At 40.0% G+C, this 15818-nt stretch overlaps 1 protein-coding gene across 1 annotated transcript; it reads right to left on the bottom strand.

The window, feature by feature from the left end:
• Positions 1 to 1716: 1716 nt before the first annotated feature.
• On the bottom strand, positions 1717 to 13736 carry FAM89A (family with sequence similarity 89 member A). Its single transcript, XM_070733931.1, has 2 exons — positions 13324 to 13736; positions 1717 to 3870 (listed from the first exon to the last, which is right to left on the bottom strand). The coding sequence occupies exons 1-2, from the start codon at positions 13609 to 13611 to the stop codon at positions 3712 to 3714; spliced, it is 447 nt and encodes a 148-aa protein (XP_070590032.1). The 5' UTR covers positions 13612 to 13736; the 3' UTR covers positions 1717 to 3711.
• Between the last annotated feature and the right edge of the window lie 2082 nt (positions 13737 to 15818).

Raw genomic sequence — 15818 nt, 5'->3', positions numbered from 1 at the left:
TATGCAATTTATGCAAATTACCGTAGGTTCTGATTTTACCATGACATTTCAGATTTTAAACAGCCTATTGGAGTATAACTAATACAGGTAGTCCTCAACTTACAACCATTCAGTCTACGGAGAGGGGCGGCATACAAATCTAATAAATAAATAAATAAATTTAATGACCATTCAGAGTTATAATGGCAGTAAAAAAATGAACTTATGACATTTTTCACCCAACCGCTGCAGCAACCCCATGGTTACGTGATCAAATTTTGCATGCTTGGCAACTGGCATGTGTTCTTGATGGTTCTGAGATCACCTTTTGTGACTTATGAAGAAGTCAGATCATTTAACAAGCATATTACTAACTTAGTAACTGCGGTGATTCACTTAACAACTGGCCAGAGAGGTTGTAAAATTGGGCAACATTTTGTCTTGCTTAGCAATGGAAATTTTGGACTCAGTTTGGATCATAAGTTGAGGACTATTTGCAGTGCAGCCAAATGTCAGCTTCTTGATCAAAGACAACAAACAAGGTTCAGCATTTGAGACTACTACGCTATTAGAATATGTATCAGTGGTCTTTAAGGTAACCTGGCTGAAGAATTCTGGGAGTCGAAGTTCACAAGTCTTAAAGTTGCCAGGATTAGAGACCCCTTACTCTACACTTTACATCCTCCTTTAGTTGTGAAAGAACAAGCCGTTCCTGTAGAAGTTCTGCATTGCCATTTTTCTCTCAAGCCTCATTTGTGCACATCTTTTATGCAAGGGCCGAGCAACTCCTAAAACATGATGCGTTTTGTGTGTTGTTCTGACACTATCTTACCACCCCGGCTTCACTAGTTATTTCCTGAAACAGGTTCTCAGAATTCCCAGGCCTTTGACTACGCTGACTAAACTTTCTAGAACAAGGATCCTCAAACTTGGCAACTTTAAGGCTTGTGGACTTCAACTCCCAGAAAGCATACCTGGCTGGAGAATTCTGGGAGTTTTAAGTCCACAAGTCTTAAAGTTGCTAAGTTTGAAGACCTCTGTTCTAGAATATATATCCAGAGAGTGATTAGATTGGGAATAACCATGCTAAAAAATGAAGACATCATCAGCCCCTTTAAGTCAGTGTAACTGGCATAATTGCTTCTTAAAAATAGCTTTATATCAAACTCCTGGCATCTGCCAAAATCAAACGTGATTTTTTCCCTCCTGTGCAAGACTTTTTTTAAACAAGAGTTACCAGATAAAGGACACAGGGTTACAAGAATTCTGTCGATGAACTCTTCTCCCTCTTAAACCAATGTATCCCAAAGCATTGGTGTGGAAACTTCTTTTTTTTCTAACTGCCGTCTTAGGGACCAAGAACTACGATATTTCATTAAGTCCTAAATGAGGAGTGTCTGAACCAGCGGTAGGTTGCTCTCAGTTCGGCCTCTTTCTCCAAACCAGTAGCATCGTTGAGAGGCTCCGCCCACCCACCCAGGATGCCTCTGCGCATGCACAGAAGTGTCACACAAATGAATGAACATGAACCAGTAGCAAAAGCATTTAGAACCCACTACTGCTCTGAATTCTTTATCAGTCTGGAAACCTTTACATGTTATATGAATCAAGGCCACAAGTATAGAACATATTTGCCAGGGTAGATACACAGCTTGGCACACATTACAGTTCTATACTTTCCACATACTTGCCAATATTCTCAATACTGAGCATGATAAGGATTACAGTTCATCAGTCTCTGGAGGATAAAATGTTTATTTGAATCCTTATTACATTGGTTGGTTTCATCTTAAATTGGATGCTTTGTCCCACTGATTTTAGTGGAAGCCAACCCACAGTTAATCTAGAGAACCAGTGTATCATTTAGTTCAGCCATCATTTGCTAAATAAATAATTGATTTCAGCAACAAGGGCGTCGTCTCCAATTTCCCCGATTTTATCGATGGAGTCAATCAGCACAAAAAATAAAGCTAGTAAAAAAAATTGTTTCAAAAAGAGTCGAATGGGTCAGGCTGTTTTGCTAGGCTATTATTATATATATACTGTACGTATATATATTTATATGCCATCCATTTCCCCAATGGGCCAATTCTTTTTGTGTGTGTATGTGCACGCTCTCAGTTGAATTCCTTAGATTTTGAAAGCATAGATCTCTTTTAATGTGCAGAAGTATTTGTGACAGACTTGGCAGGATCACATAACAGGTATGGACGTAATGTACAATACAACAACACAGTAGATTATAGAAGCTGCTACAATAAATGTATGAATGTAATTGTCCTTTTAACACATTTTTGTTGTTCCTTTTGGACACAAAGTTAACATGCTTGAAAGGTTTGTTATTTGTTGTCTCTCTTTGAAGTTGAAAATTCAGATCTTAAAATAGGTCTTCCACATGAAAACAAACCAGTTATTTACATGGTGTCATATTCCTACATGGCCAAAGACTTTCCTGATGCAAATATAATTTGTGGAAGTATTCCAGGAAGCTGAAACCAATCAGATTCTGACCATTATGCATAAGACCAGTTCAGAGGTTTCCATCTTCTGCTTAGGGTTTCTATAAACTTCATCATGTGAGGTAGGTTGTGGGTTTCTGAATTCACTTTAATCCACCAAGGCAGCCATGCAACTTTCCTTAGCTACCTCCAAGTGCTCAATTACATGTCCATGAAAATGCTGAACAAATTACAGTTCCAGTTTAAATGTTCATTTCTTATAGTACAAAAAAGCCCCACTGTATATAATAACATACACATTAAAGTCTTTTTGGACCGTAAGAAACAAATTGACCATTTGTCTTCCAAACATTTTAGTATTACAAATGATGCTGTGAGTCCCTGTATGTTAAACTTAAATTACTAGCTGGAAAATGAACAACTAAATTACAGTTATGCAAGCTAAGGTAGCTGCAAAGTGTACAATGAACTGCTTTGATTGTTCTTGTTGCATTTGGGAAAAATATATAGGAAGGGTTACACAATTTTATTACATTCTATTCTATATTATACAGTCATTCAAACATTAGGAAGAAAGAACGGGAACTGGATCATCAACCCAATTAAAAACTTTGAAAGAAGTTTAAAGTTCCAGGGGTCTTCAACCTTGGCAACTTTAAGACTTGTGAACTTCAACTTGTGGACTTCAGCTTTGGTGGCTGAGGAATTCTAGGAATTGAAGTCCACAAGTCTTAAAGTTTCCAAGGTTGGAGACCCCTGGTTTAAACTATTGTGATGTTAAGAATTCATCTTTTATGTATAGAACAGGAAAAACTCCAATCCTTCAGATCAGAGGCTTTTTAAAAAGTGTTGCTTATGGTAATGGGGTCTATTCAGTGATTACAAACACACAAAATATATAACTACATTTTACATGTCAGAATATTAGAGATGGCGTGGATTTCATGTTTAGTGACACCCTTCTGCTTATAAAAAGATAGCTTTCAACATCTGCCATCTAAAAACACCCCGTGAGCAAATTACACTGACGTGACCTGTCAAGCATGCTTTGGGAGGCATCAAAATTCATGGCACACTATTTTCCTAGGGCAGGATTTACATAATGTGTAACCTGGGTTAAGCAGAACGTCAGAAATAAATGGAGCAATTCTTCTTGAGCAGAAGGAAGAATGTACTTTGAGTTCCAATTGAACACTGCTCATTTCTTTAACTGCCAACTCCAGCTGCACGCCAAAAACAACAACAAAAAAGGCTTTCCTAAGAAATATTCTTTTTAAAAAAATTCCTCTTCCTCATCAAAAAAGCCATTTTCCAGGGCATATGCACAGTCTGCGCTTGATATTGCTTGGCAGGCACCTTTATATTCCTGAATTGACTCATAAAGAGAGTACAGTTGACACAGTAATGACATATCCAGCTGCCGGAGGCCAACCTAGTAAGAAAGAAAACACATGTTAATATTATGCTTGATTTTATCTGTAAGACTCTGGCCCGTCCATATTCTTCCTACCACAATGATTTTATCTTCCTCAAAAAAACACCAAAAAATTCCAATATTAAGAAAAACAGCATACCCGTCAATTATACAGGAAGACTGAACTATGGTATTTGGACATTTGCCAGACATTTTTGACTAGCCAAAGCCTCACTTTCTTAAATACCTTTGTATTTAACTCATTCACAACTAAAGACAGATACAGCAGTTAAATCAAAGAAAGCGTATTTTTTCTGAAACCCCATTCTCTCCTGCCGTTTAGGCAACTGCTCATACAGTATTTACAAACTTCTGAAGAAAAGAGGAAGAAAACAGAATACTTCTCTGTTGCATTTAAATTTACACACTGCAGATTCCAATATTATTATTATTTATTAGATTTATATTATTTTACTTGCAAAAAAACCACCCCACCCCCACAAATATAGCAGTGTTGCACTGCTTTCAGGTAATTACTACTGTTTTCCTGCTTTTAGGTGGACCAAAATATGACTTCATTTGTTAATCAAAATAAATAATTACAAGGCAATGTTAAAATTAACTTGAATATCTTGTCTTGATGTAGTAAAACGTATACATTAGGCAAAGCAGAGAGAAAATGTATCCCAGTAAACAAGTTTTTGAAATGGGCACAAGACATATATAAGCTAGAAGTAATTTAAATAATACAGAATCTTTTTGATGTCAAGAAAAATATTCAAGAGATACAAATACAGATACAATAGTACGGTACTTCCACCTAATTAGTTTCTTATACAATCTCATTATTATACATAAATCAGACAGCCAAACTCCAGATTCCTTATATATATATTTGTTATCCTTACTATATTTATATGATTTTATAAATTTGTATTGCCCAATCATTGTATAAATTTCCTCAGTCTGTATACATATTAAAATCAGAGTAAAGGATTCTGAGGGATGTCAATGTGCATGTTGCGTGATAAGTGCACTGTTTAAAATAATAACAATATCACAAACTTTACCATCTCTCCACTAAGATCAGGCCAAAGCTAGGAAGAAAATAACACATCTCAGTCCCATTCATTTCCATGGCTTGTTAAAATGACTATTTGGTTTGGGGGTAATTTGCATCTGAACAAATAGCTTCAAAGACTGCATTGAAGAGAAGGAATAGAAAACACAAATGTAGGTTTTTGGCTTTAATTGCTGCCAGATAAAGATAGTATCGCCAGCACAATGTAAAACTCTATTTGAGTGATATATCTTCAATGATGGAATACAACTGGACTGCAATTAGCAGAGTATCTGACTATTGACTAAGGTATTTGTAGCACAAAACAATTGGATGATACCAGTTGCCTTTCATTATTCATTGTATAACTTGAGCTCTTCAAACTTTTGTGTGGTCATGCTTGTGTCATCAGTGATAACATCTGCCCATCTTATCTGCTGTCAGCCTCTTTAAAATCTGATTTTTCCGAGCAACTGGATTTTGTCCAAATACTCTTGCATTTACATTGTGTTCGAAGTATGTAAGCTTTAGCCTCATTATTAGTGTTTTTGTTACTCAGTCTAACTCAAGTCCCATCTAGGACAGGATTATTTTTCTTCTTGCAGCTATCAACTACCTTACTTATCCAGAAGCACAATGCATAGTCCTCAATTTACTTTTATTCAGGATTTCTGATTATCCCACTTTCACAACTGTATGTTAACACTGACAAAACATACTTTTGAAGTTAGGATGTCTTTGCACTACAATATTTTTCTAGATTTAACACAGTCTTTATGACAATGCTAAATTGGGGGGGGGGAGGCGACTTACAATCAGTCCTAGAAGTTGTGGCCATCGCAGTGTTCCCACAACCACAATTCGGACACTTGACAACAGCCTCGTAATGACAACAACTGGAGTACTGTATTTCTCTGGTCATCTGATCACCATTTCTGTCCTTCCCTGCCAGCATCCCAACAAGCTGAGTCAATGGGGAAATGGGCAAGAGTTTGCAAGTCACTGCCATTCCCACTGCTTTTTCTTCCAAGGAGCTGCTGGGTGGTATGGGGATCTTGTGCTCAGCATTGTCCACTCACAGCTCCCACTTGCCTGCACTCTGTAGCACTTGTTAGAACGGGTAGGCAAAGTTGGCTCTTCTATGATTTGTGGACTTCAACTCCCAGAATTCCTGAGACGATCATGCTAGCTCAGGAATTCTGGGAGTTGAAGTCCACATGTCATAGAAGAGCCAACTTTGCCTACCCCTGTGTTAGAATATTCATGACTGGTGTAGCCATGGTAACAAGGACAGCCAGTGAAGAGACAGAGCCACTCACCTGTGGCTCTGGCCTACCAACTCACTGCTTTGCCCAACAGCCTGCTCGCTTGAAAAAGTTTTGATATTGCTTCCCATATTGAGGTCATGTGAGGTGCTTGCTGAATGCTCTACAATCCTCCCTTAACAATGGCAACAGGAACTGCTGAGATTGCTGCTGATAAGCAATGTGACCATGTGTCATCACGTTTTAGGGTTGCATCATTTAGTGACAGAAATTCCAGTCCCAATTGCATCACAACCTGAGCATCACTACCTGTATTGTATCTTAACTTTGTTTCCTGATCATTTTTAATAGGCAATTTACCAAGTGCACAAGTGCTCTTGTGGGGATACTCTTTTAACAACATGATAAATTCAGCCACACCAACTGCCTATTAAAGATTATCAGGAAGCAGTTGGAATAGAAACAAACAAAAACCCTAGATAAAAACAGACATATTCCATTATTCACTGGATATTAGCAACGTGATCTCAGCTGCCGGTTTTGAATCCAACATTTACATCTGGCAGTTGTCATTCTCTGAATAGTTGAAATCTAGATGGCAAAACCTTAAGTACAGTGCCACTTCAAACAATCACTAAAAACAAATGGTTGTAAGTTGAGGACTACATGTAATTCATTCACATTATTCTTCATCTTCACCCCATATTGCTGAGAATGTGTTTTTGGCCTGAAAATTTGTTTTTGTAAAATTTGCAAGAAGAACCTCACGATCTTAAGCCACAGTCAATACCAGATCTTTTTTTCCCCCTGACAGAACAGAGCTTCCCCACCTTTGTTTGCACATACATAAATCAATTTGATTTTGCTATTGTCTATCCAATTATGCCCATATGCAGAGTTGTCTTTTCAATTTTTGAAAGAAAGTATTTGCTTTAAACTTTGGATTTTTATTGAATTTTCCTAGTAGCACTCTTGTTCTTACTTCATTCTGTACATCAAAGCAAATTTTCCCATTATTCTACATATTATTTTACATTCACCTTTTAGTCTCTTGCAAAAAAATATCTGTCTTAAATAATACAGCATATTATATTCAGAAATTTTCATATATGCAGAAGGATTTTTTTTAGAAAGTGTACTTGGTACAAAGAAGCAGATTCCCTGGAAGTATCCGCTGCCTGTAATTAACTATAGCAATCCCTCGCCACTTCATGGTTCATCTTTCACGGATTCGCTATTTCACGGGTTTTCAAAGGGGGCTTAAATCCATTAAAAAATTTAAATCCATTAAAAATTCATAAAATTCTTCTACAGTACTACTATACTCTATTAAAGAAACTGGTAGGATATCACAGCCGAGAAACATTATAGAATTGCTGCTTACTGCAAAGAGTGGGTTTTAAAAGTCCAAGTACTCATTAAATACATTAAAATATATATTTCCTCTACTTCACGGAAATTCGTTTTTCACGGGTGGTCTTGGAACGCATCCCCAGTGAAAAATGAGGGATCACTGTATATACATTTCTATGTATATATCTGAAGTCTTTATCTGAATGCATAAGTTTTGCTGAGGGAGTCCAGCAACAAACACTCAAGAGGAATTTTAACTCCTTTTTTCTAAGTGGGAAAAGAGGAAAACTGGCACTTTCTCAAGAAAAGGGTAAATACTGTATTGCCTTAAGTCATATTAACCCCTGGCCACAATACAAAAGTGATTTGACATGGTTACTGTTTTGCCTTTACTTCCCACATTGTCTCATGCCCAAGAATATTCTGGTGACTTCCTATCCAAGCACAAACCATGCCTGATCTTGCTTAGCTTTTTTTTAGAGGTAAACCTCCATTTTCTGGGTCAGTGATGGCAAACCTTTTCGGCACCGAGTGCCCAAACTGGAACATGATATTCAAGTACCTGATACCAGAAGATCAGCTGGCAATGACAGTGCACATGTCCACAGAGAATTCCACCGCTGGCACACGTACCATAGGTTCACCATCATGATTCTAGGCACTTCCATCCTAAAGAAGGCACTTACAAATCTGCTTAATAAGTGGAAAATACTAAATGGTAGCCCAGTGTACACCAAGAAATATTGCATTTCTTGAAATCAGAAGTGAGACTGATTTTATTTTTCTGATTTTCAGATTAATACATTTTATTGAAAGGCCTAAATATATATGAACTATATAGTTCACTTCACCAGAAGCATGAATTAGTTAAAGTGAAATAAAATCAACATGTTTTTCCTCCTACAATGTACTCTCCCTAGGACAGCAGCCCCCAATCTTTTGGGCACTGGGGACCAGTTCAGTGGAGGTCTTTCTATGCTTTTGCATTCTGCTTGCATCCCGTTGATGGGGCTTCGCTTATTTGTATGTCCAGGTACTGGTATGCCATGGACCAGTATAGGTCCACAAACCAGGGATTGGGCACCCCTGCCTACAGGACTGATAATTCTTGTACATGTGACTTTTGGTGGCATTCAGATATTGGATAAGATCTGAACTTTACATATATTTTCAACACACACTAGGCCACATAATTTACAATTTTTACAATTTTATTAAAAAAGTGATTGTTTACTTATTAGCTATCTCATATGAAGTAGCTATCATGAATCATGGAATATTTGCTCTGTATCTGAATTCTCCCACTTTTTTCTTGCACCACTCAAGATACAAGTGCCATAATTCTGAATTTCCTCCTAACGGGACTTGATTCTCCCAACTCATTTCTTTTTCTCTCTCTCCCTCCTCAGCAACTGTTCTTGCTGAGTTATTAGAGAAATCGGAGTTTGGTGTATGTGTTTTTTTAACAAACCAGAGTTAGAATTTGTCTGTGCTCCAAGTCCCCTGCCATATAAAGAAGATACATTTCCTTCTCGGAAGGCGCTGGATGTGATCTTTCACCCATGAAGTGTCAGGATCTTCATGTACACTATCTCTCAAGTGAGACAGAATTATTACCTGGAAATGCCCATGCTTTCTGTCCTGAATCGTTTTCCTGTTTCAAACCTAGTTGGCAGCAGATTGTGGGTATGATATAAGGGCGATGCGGCCCAGATCCACGTTTGTATGGATTCCATGGTGCCATTAGCTTCTGCTAGGCATAAAGCTGGTCTATATAAATTACTGTCAAGGTATACAAGCAATGTGAAGTCTAAGGCATGCTTCTCTTATGCTGAAATTGAAGAAGTCTTCAGTTCTCTGACCATGACTGGCGAGTTTTGACAGACTTGCTATAAGGGTGGTTTTAACTACTAGGGAGAAAGTATATACAGTATATTAGCTCTGCCACTTCTTTCATTCCACTACATCATGATGCATTCAGATTATATTTCCAGAAGCTTTTCATTTTTGGGCTGACAGCACCACACCACAAATATAAAGAGAAAATGCTTTTTAATCACATTTTGAGCTAGCCAGATTTAAAATGATAACGAATGGTGCGTATTTATAAAGGGACATGAATCGGTTTAGGGGAGGCAGTTGTTATGACTAAGAAAAAAGACTGCTTAATCAGAGATGTTCCAGGCAGGAATAATCACTGTTGCCTTTAGGAATTTCATATCATAGATCCAACACAAAGGCTTTAAGTACAGGTACCTAATAATTAAATCCTATTTCACTCCATTGTAAGTGGAAAACTTGTTTACTTTGGAACTTCCCTTTTGTTAAAGCCACACATTTAAAACACAGAAAATGTTTAGACTAGAATGTTGAAGGGTTTTTTTTAGATTATATGACAATAGATCATGACAATAGAACAATTCATTGTTACTTAGGTACAGTTTCAGCCAAATGGAAAGGCAGGCTTGTGATTCAGAGTTAAGTCAATTAGCCCTGTCTTCCGTCATGTATTTGCTATGAAATATGGCATACTCCTTAATATTTTAGTCTGTAAACTGACTGCTTGTTTGAAAACCAATGTTAATTTACAGCTGTCGGGAGTCGGCATTCAGCCCAGGGACCATTCCTGCATAAAGCAAAAGCCAATAACCCGCAGAATCAAAGATGTCCATGAAGTCACATTCCATTTTCCAAAGCAAAATAAAATAATGCTAATTCAAAATCTGAAGAAAGCAATTTGGCCAATAAAATTCAATTCGATTCTATGCCATGCCATGCTGTTCTATAGGCAGATTGCCTATATGCAAATAAGAAACTAACACCATTGAGGAAGAACACAGGATGAAAAATGAATTCCAGCTGGAATAGAATAGAGGAACTTATAGATAAAATTACATTCTTTTGTTTTAGGAGGAAAAAAGAGCTTTCAAATTTCCTATTTAGTTTCCTGTTACCTATTTAGAAAAAAAAAGAGTGTTGGAGAATGGGAGGAGGGGAAACAGTCAAAATAAAAAGGATGTCTTATCCAAACATCTTCTAGATGACATCAGAAATCTAAATTTTCCATCCTGCTGAGATTCTTGTATTGGCTTTTTACTTTCTTTGAACTCTAGGCAGAACATTACATTCACTATCCCTGGTTTGTTTTTAGAGGTAATAATAACTACCTAAGTAATTACCACAGGCCAGAGAATATTACAACCAGTTCCACAGACTCAGGGAGACTTTGGCTTGCCAACAGCAGCTTCTGTTCTGCTGCCAAGACTTTCATATATCTGAAGGGTGATTTGTTAAAATAATTTCTGATGGGATATTCAAGTTAATTTAGCGTGTTCTTCACCAACCAATTAAACTCTGTCTGTACAGCTAACTAATTTTCCAAGTCTGACTATAATTGTTAATGTTGTTTAAGTAACTTTTGCTTAAACTTTTCAAAAGTTTAGAGTCTTTTTGGTTTTGGCTCTAAAACAGTATTTCTTAGCTGTAGCAACTTAAAAATGGGTGGACATCAACTCCAAGAATTTTCCAGCCAGGAATTGACTGCTCTAAAGCAGTTTATAATCTTAGAGATGGGAGTAAAAGGAAAGCCTATCACATCCAAGATTAATACAAACAAACTTAACAAATTTGATTTAAAGGAGCCAGTTTGGTCTAGTAATTAAAGCACCTGTCTAAAAACCAAGAACACAGAGATAGAGAGAATCACTCACGGGGTCGGGGTTTTTTTGGGGGGGGGGGGGGTAGCAATAGGAGAAGAAAGGGGCAATAGATGTGTTTGACATCTTGAGTTATTTATAATAATAAAGGCAGGATTTTTAAAAAGGATCTTAAATAAGAGTTTTAGAAGGCAGCAGAGTAAAAATAATCTAATCCTGCTGGGGAAGAGCCTCCACAACCAGGGCACTGTCTTGCTTCATTAAATTATTTCAATATAAAATAGGACTGGCTATTTTGTCAAAACCCATCAAGTATTTATATCCTGTAAATGCATTTCAAGAATGAAAGGGCTTCATCTACTTTCTGAGTAATTTCTGAAGCATAGATATATATCTATGTAATACATCTACCTCCCTTTCCCCACACTCCTGTGCCACCGTAAACTCGAAGATATGTGATTGGAGCTTGCAACCTCCCACCTGTTCTCTTTCACCACTATATTTATCTATTGATTGATTTTATTCATTAAATTTGTATGCCACCCAACTCCCGAAGGATTCTGAGTGGCTTATAACATCTAAAAAATAATATAAAAAATTTAAAATCCAATCATACAAGCTTATTGTGGCTGGATCAAAGGTGTGTCAATTGATCATGGCCCCCAGGCCTGCAGGCAGACCCAGGTCTTTAAGGCTTCCCAGAAAGCCAGTAGAGCGGGGGCAGTACGGATCTCAGGAGGTAATTGGTTCCAGAGAGCCAGTGCCACCATAGAGAAGACCCTCCCCTGTGGCCCCGCCAACAATGCTGCTTAGTTGAAGGACCCGGAGAAGGCCAACCCTGTGGGCTCTTATCGGTTGCTGGGAGCTATGTGGCAGGAGACGATCTCAAAGATAATCTGGCCCTATATGCTGCCCAATATGCAAACAGCAGCATTATTAAATGGAGGGTTTTTTTCCTCTAGCCTGACTTAAAATTTCAGAAAGCATTTCACAATTCAGAGAATCTGCGCCTTAAAACTCTCACAAAAGTTTCCAAGCAACCCACCCATCTGGCTTAAAAAAATAAATAAATCAAAAAACGCAAGCCAAGAATATACACTGCTCAAAAAACAAACAAAGGGAAGACTTAAACAGCACAATATAACTCCAAGTCAATCAAACCTCTGTGAAATCAAACTGTCCAGTCAGGAAGCAACACTGATTGACAATCAATTTCACATGCTGTTGTGCACATTCAACTTTGTACAGAACAAAGTATTCAATGAGAATATTTCATTCATTCAGATCTAGGATGTATTCTTTGAATGTTCCCTTTATTTATTTTTTTGAGCAGTATACTGTATATCATCAGAGAGAGAACCCAGGGCTGGAGAATATAGCTTCTAAACGTGTTAGATACACGCTTGAGGTGGAGCGATTGGTGCAATATTTTTTTTAAAGTTTTGGGAGCCAAGTGGCAAGCGACTTGTTTATTCGGCCACGCGTTTCAGACAGGCTAGACTTTCTAGGTGCCAGTCGCGAATATCCAGGGCTGCCCTCCCAGGAGGCTGACTTACCCTGATTTTCTTCTCCTCACTAAAAAAAACCCAAGGCTGGCATTGCCCTATTTGTGTGTGCGTGTATGTGTGTGTGTGTGTAAATTAAACCCTGGCACGATGAGGGATTTTCAGTGTAGAGCATTTCCACGCACGCATATCCACATAAAGGATACGCATGGTTTTTATTGTGGGATGGATGGATTCGTCTGCCTGTCTGTCCGTCAGTCTTATCTATTTCTCTGACTGACTGACTGACTGACTGACTGACTGACTTTTATGCCGTCCCTCTCCGAGATTTTAAAATTGATTTTTTAAAATCTTTCTCTTTTTGGATAGTTTCAGATTTATATTGCGTGCATTGTTTATGTTAGTTGTGAGCCGCCCACAGTTGAGTTGGGCGGCATACAAATCGAACCCATAAATAATAATAAATAAAAATTCGTGAAAGTGCACAGACAAGGGAGGGGAAAAGATCCAAAAATGTTCCAAGGACACAGCTCCCCCCCCCCCCTGCGCCCAGGAATGCGCCGCTTCTTCCCGGCGGTGCGCCCCAGCAGCTCCCGGGGCGGTCTTGGCAGCCGCCGCCGCCGCCTACTCACCATCTCTTTACGGAGCAGGGCCAAGGCGGCGTCGAGGTTAGGGGGCTTCGGCGGACGCGGGGATCCTCGCCCCCCTCCTCCGCCGCCGCCGCTGCCTCTCCGGCTCAGCTCGTCCTGAATGCGGGACTTCTGCGCGTAGAGCCGCTCCAGGTCCCTCCAGCGCCCCCCGGCTCCGCCAGGGGCGCCTCCGCTGGAAGAAGAATTCAGCAAGCCGCTCAGGCTCTTGGGCAGCGGAGGCAGCCCCGACCCGCCGCTGTCGAGGCTCCAAGGCAGCCCCGGCGCGCTCATGGCGCTCGGGCTCGGAAGGCAAAAAGCCGACTTTAAGCCGCGGCGACAAAACAACGCCGCGCTGCCTCTCCTCCCGCCTGCATTGAGGGAGGAGGAAAAAAAGCCTCTTTCTGTCCGGCTCGGGCCCGCCCCCTTTGGCCGGCCTCGCCTCAGCCCGCCCCGCCTTCCCCGGGCCTTCGCTTTCAGGACCGGCCCTGAAAGGAAACGGAGAGAGAGCGAGCGAGTGAGAGAGAAGGGGGAGCGGCCGACATGGAAGGCGTTGTGTGGGATCTCTCAGCTGTCCTGTGGGTTCCACCCGGCAAAGTCGAGCGAGGCGCCGTGTGGTTCAAAGAATTGAAAGGGATAGCCGGTAATCCTTGATTTATGGCTGCAAGCTGAGCCCAAAATTTAGGTTAACTTTCAAGAATTTGTTAAGTGAGTGTTGTTCCGTTTTGTGACATTTCTCACCCCGGTTGTTAAACGAGGCCCTGCCATCAGGCAAGGGTTGCTTCTCCCACCACCACCAGTGCCCTGCGCATGCAGCTCCAGATCTATGGTGTGTATCTCGGCGAGATTTGCGGAGAGGGGGGGGGCATACAAATCTAATAAATGAAATGAAATGAAATTTAGCTTCTGTGCATGCGCGGGAGACAAAATCTTGCAAAGGGACATGCACGCCAGAGATATTTGCTTTGGGATTCGGTGGCACAGAAGTTAAATAAATAAAGAAATTTCGGAGATTTTTTTTTTTGTTTCCACGTATATGCAGAAGCAAAAATATCCAAAATCTTGCACGTATGCACGTCCCTTTGCAAGAAGCAAAATCTTGCCCAGACGCGCACGCATGCCAGAGAACAGTAATTTTTACTACTCGTGCGATCGTGTCAAGCTTTCCGGTAGGAGCCCGATATTGCTGCCATTGATAAGTACTGTAGTAATGGGTGGTTAAGTGAATCTGGCTTCCTTGTTCCTTGTTGCCAAAAAAAGTGATCGTGGGGACGTTGCAACGGTCGTAAGTATAAACCAGTTGCCAAACGTCTGAATTTTGATCGTGGCATCATGAGAATGCTGCAAAGATTGCAACTGAAAAAATGGTCATAAGTCACATTTTTTAGTGTCGTAACTTCAAATCAGGGGAGGATTGCTCCTGCTGCGGCCACCAGTGCGCTGTGCACGCAGCTTTAGGTATATTGTGTGCGTGCATGCATCCCAGTGTGTTTCTGCTTCTGCGCATGTGCAAGAGGCAAAAACTTGTGCGCATGCGTGAGATTTCGGCAATTTTTTGCTTCTGCGCATGCACAGAAGCAAAAAATCACCGAAATCTCTCGCGTCCGTCCCCTCACAAGATTTTGCTTCATGTGCAAAAGCAAAAACAAGCTGGGACGCATGCACACACACACAACTTACCCAAAGCTGCGCGCGCAGCTCAAGTTTTGCTACTGGTGCAGCGTCCTTTACCGTTCCAGTAGGAACTCACTACTGCTTCAAATGGTCACTAAATAAACTGCTGTAACTGGAGGGCAACCTTTATATGCTTTACAGCCCATGTGGACTCTTTGGTGATGATGTAGCTAGACTTTTTCCCAGCGAGCCATCTGCCACCTAATTTTTGGATGTAGGAGAAGAAAATCTGGATTCTTTTCCAAAACTTCTCTCCGTTTTTCTAACATGGAGAAATAAAGAACCACTGCAGTAATTGTAAGAGAGAGCTAGATTGGGGTAGGGGTTAAAAAGGCCGCAAAGTCAGCTGGGTGGCCTTGGGCCAGTCACTTCTGTCTTTGCCCTAGAAAGCAGGCAAGAGCAAAGCACCTCTGAAATCTTGCCAGGGAAACTGCAGGACTCGTTGGGAAAATTGCCAGGCATTTAAATTAACTGAAAGATGGACACAAATACAATAGATTCAAGATTTTTGTGGTAATGGGGTATTTTTAAAAGATGCCCCCAATTGGCGAATATTGAATAATTGCTCCTTGGGAAGCATAGGACACTTGCTTACAGGAGAAGAGATGAAACAAGGCAGAGCATCGCCTCATTCGACCTCAGCTGGGAATGTGTGTATCAGGCAACCCAAACATTTTCCTCATTTGCAGATGTCCATGAATAATCGTGAAAGTACCACAAACATTGAGCTTGGGATTGCAAATAAATTTGAATAGGCAATTTTGAAAATATATAATACACGCTGGTAGCTGAATACCCGTGCTTTGCTACGAAACTGAACTTCTTAG

The sequence above is a fragment of the Erythrolamprus reginae genome, chromosome 1 (assembly GCF_031021105.1).
Source record: "Erythrolamprus reginae isolate rEryReg1 chromosome 1, rEryReg1.hap1, whole genome shotgun sequence".
NCBI classification, from domain to species: domain Eukaryota; kingdom Metazoa; phylum Chordata; class Lepidosauria; order Squamata; family Dipsadidae; genus Erythrolamprus; species Erythrolamprus reginae.
Note: the sequence above shows the minus strand (reverse complement) of the source record. Positions and strands in the feature narration are given on the sequence as shown.

Coding starts and splice junctions, on each gene's coding strand:
- FAM89A (XM_070733931.1), bottom strand. CDS start 13,611: ATGAGCGCGCCGGGGCTGCCTTGGAGCCTCGACAGCGGCGGGTCGGGG. Junction 3,871..13,323: donor CCCTGCTCCGTAAAGAGATG/GTGAGTAGGCGG, acceptor CTTTCTTACTAG/GTTGGCCTCCGGCAGCTGGA.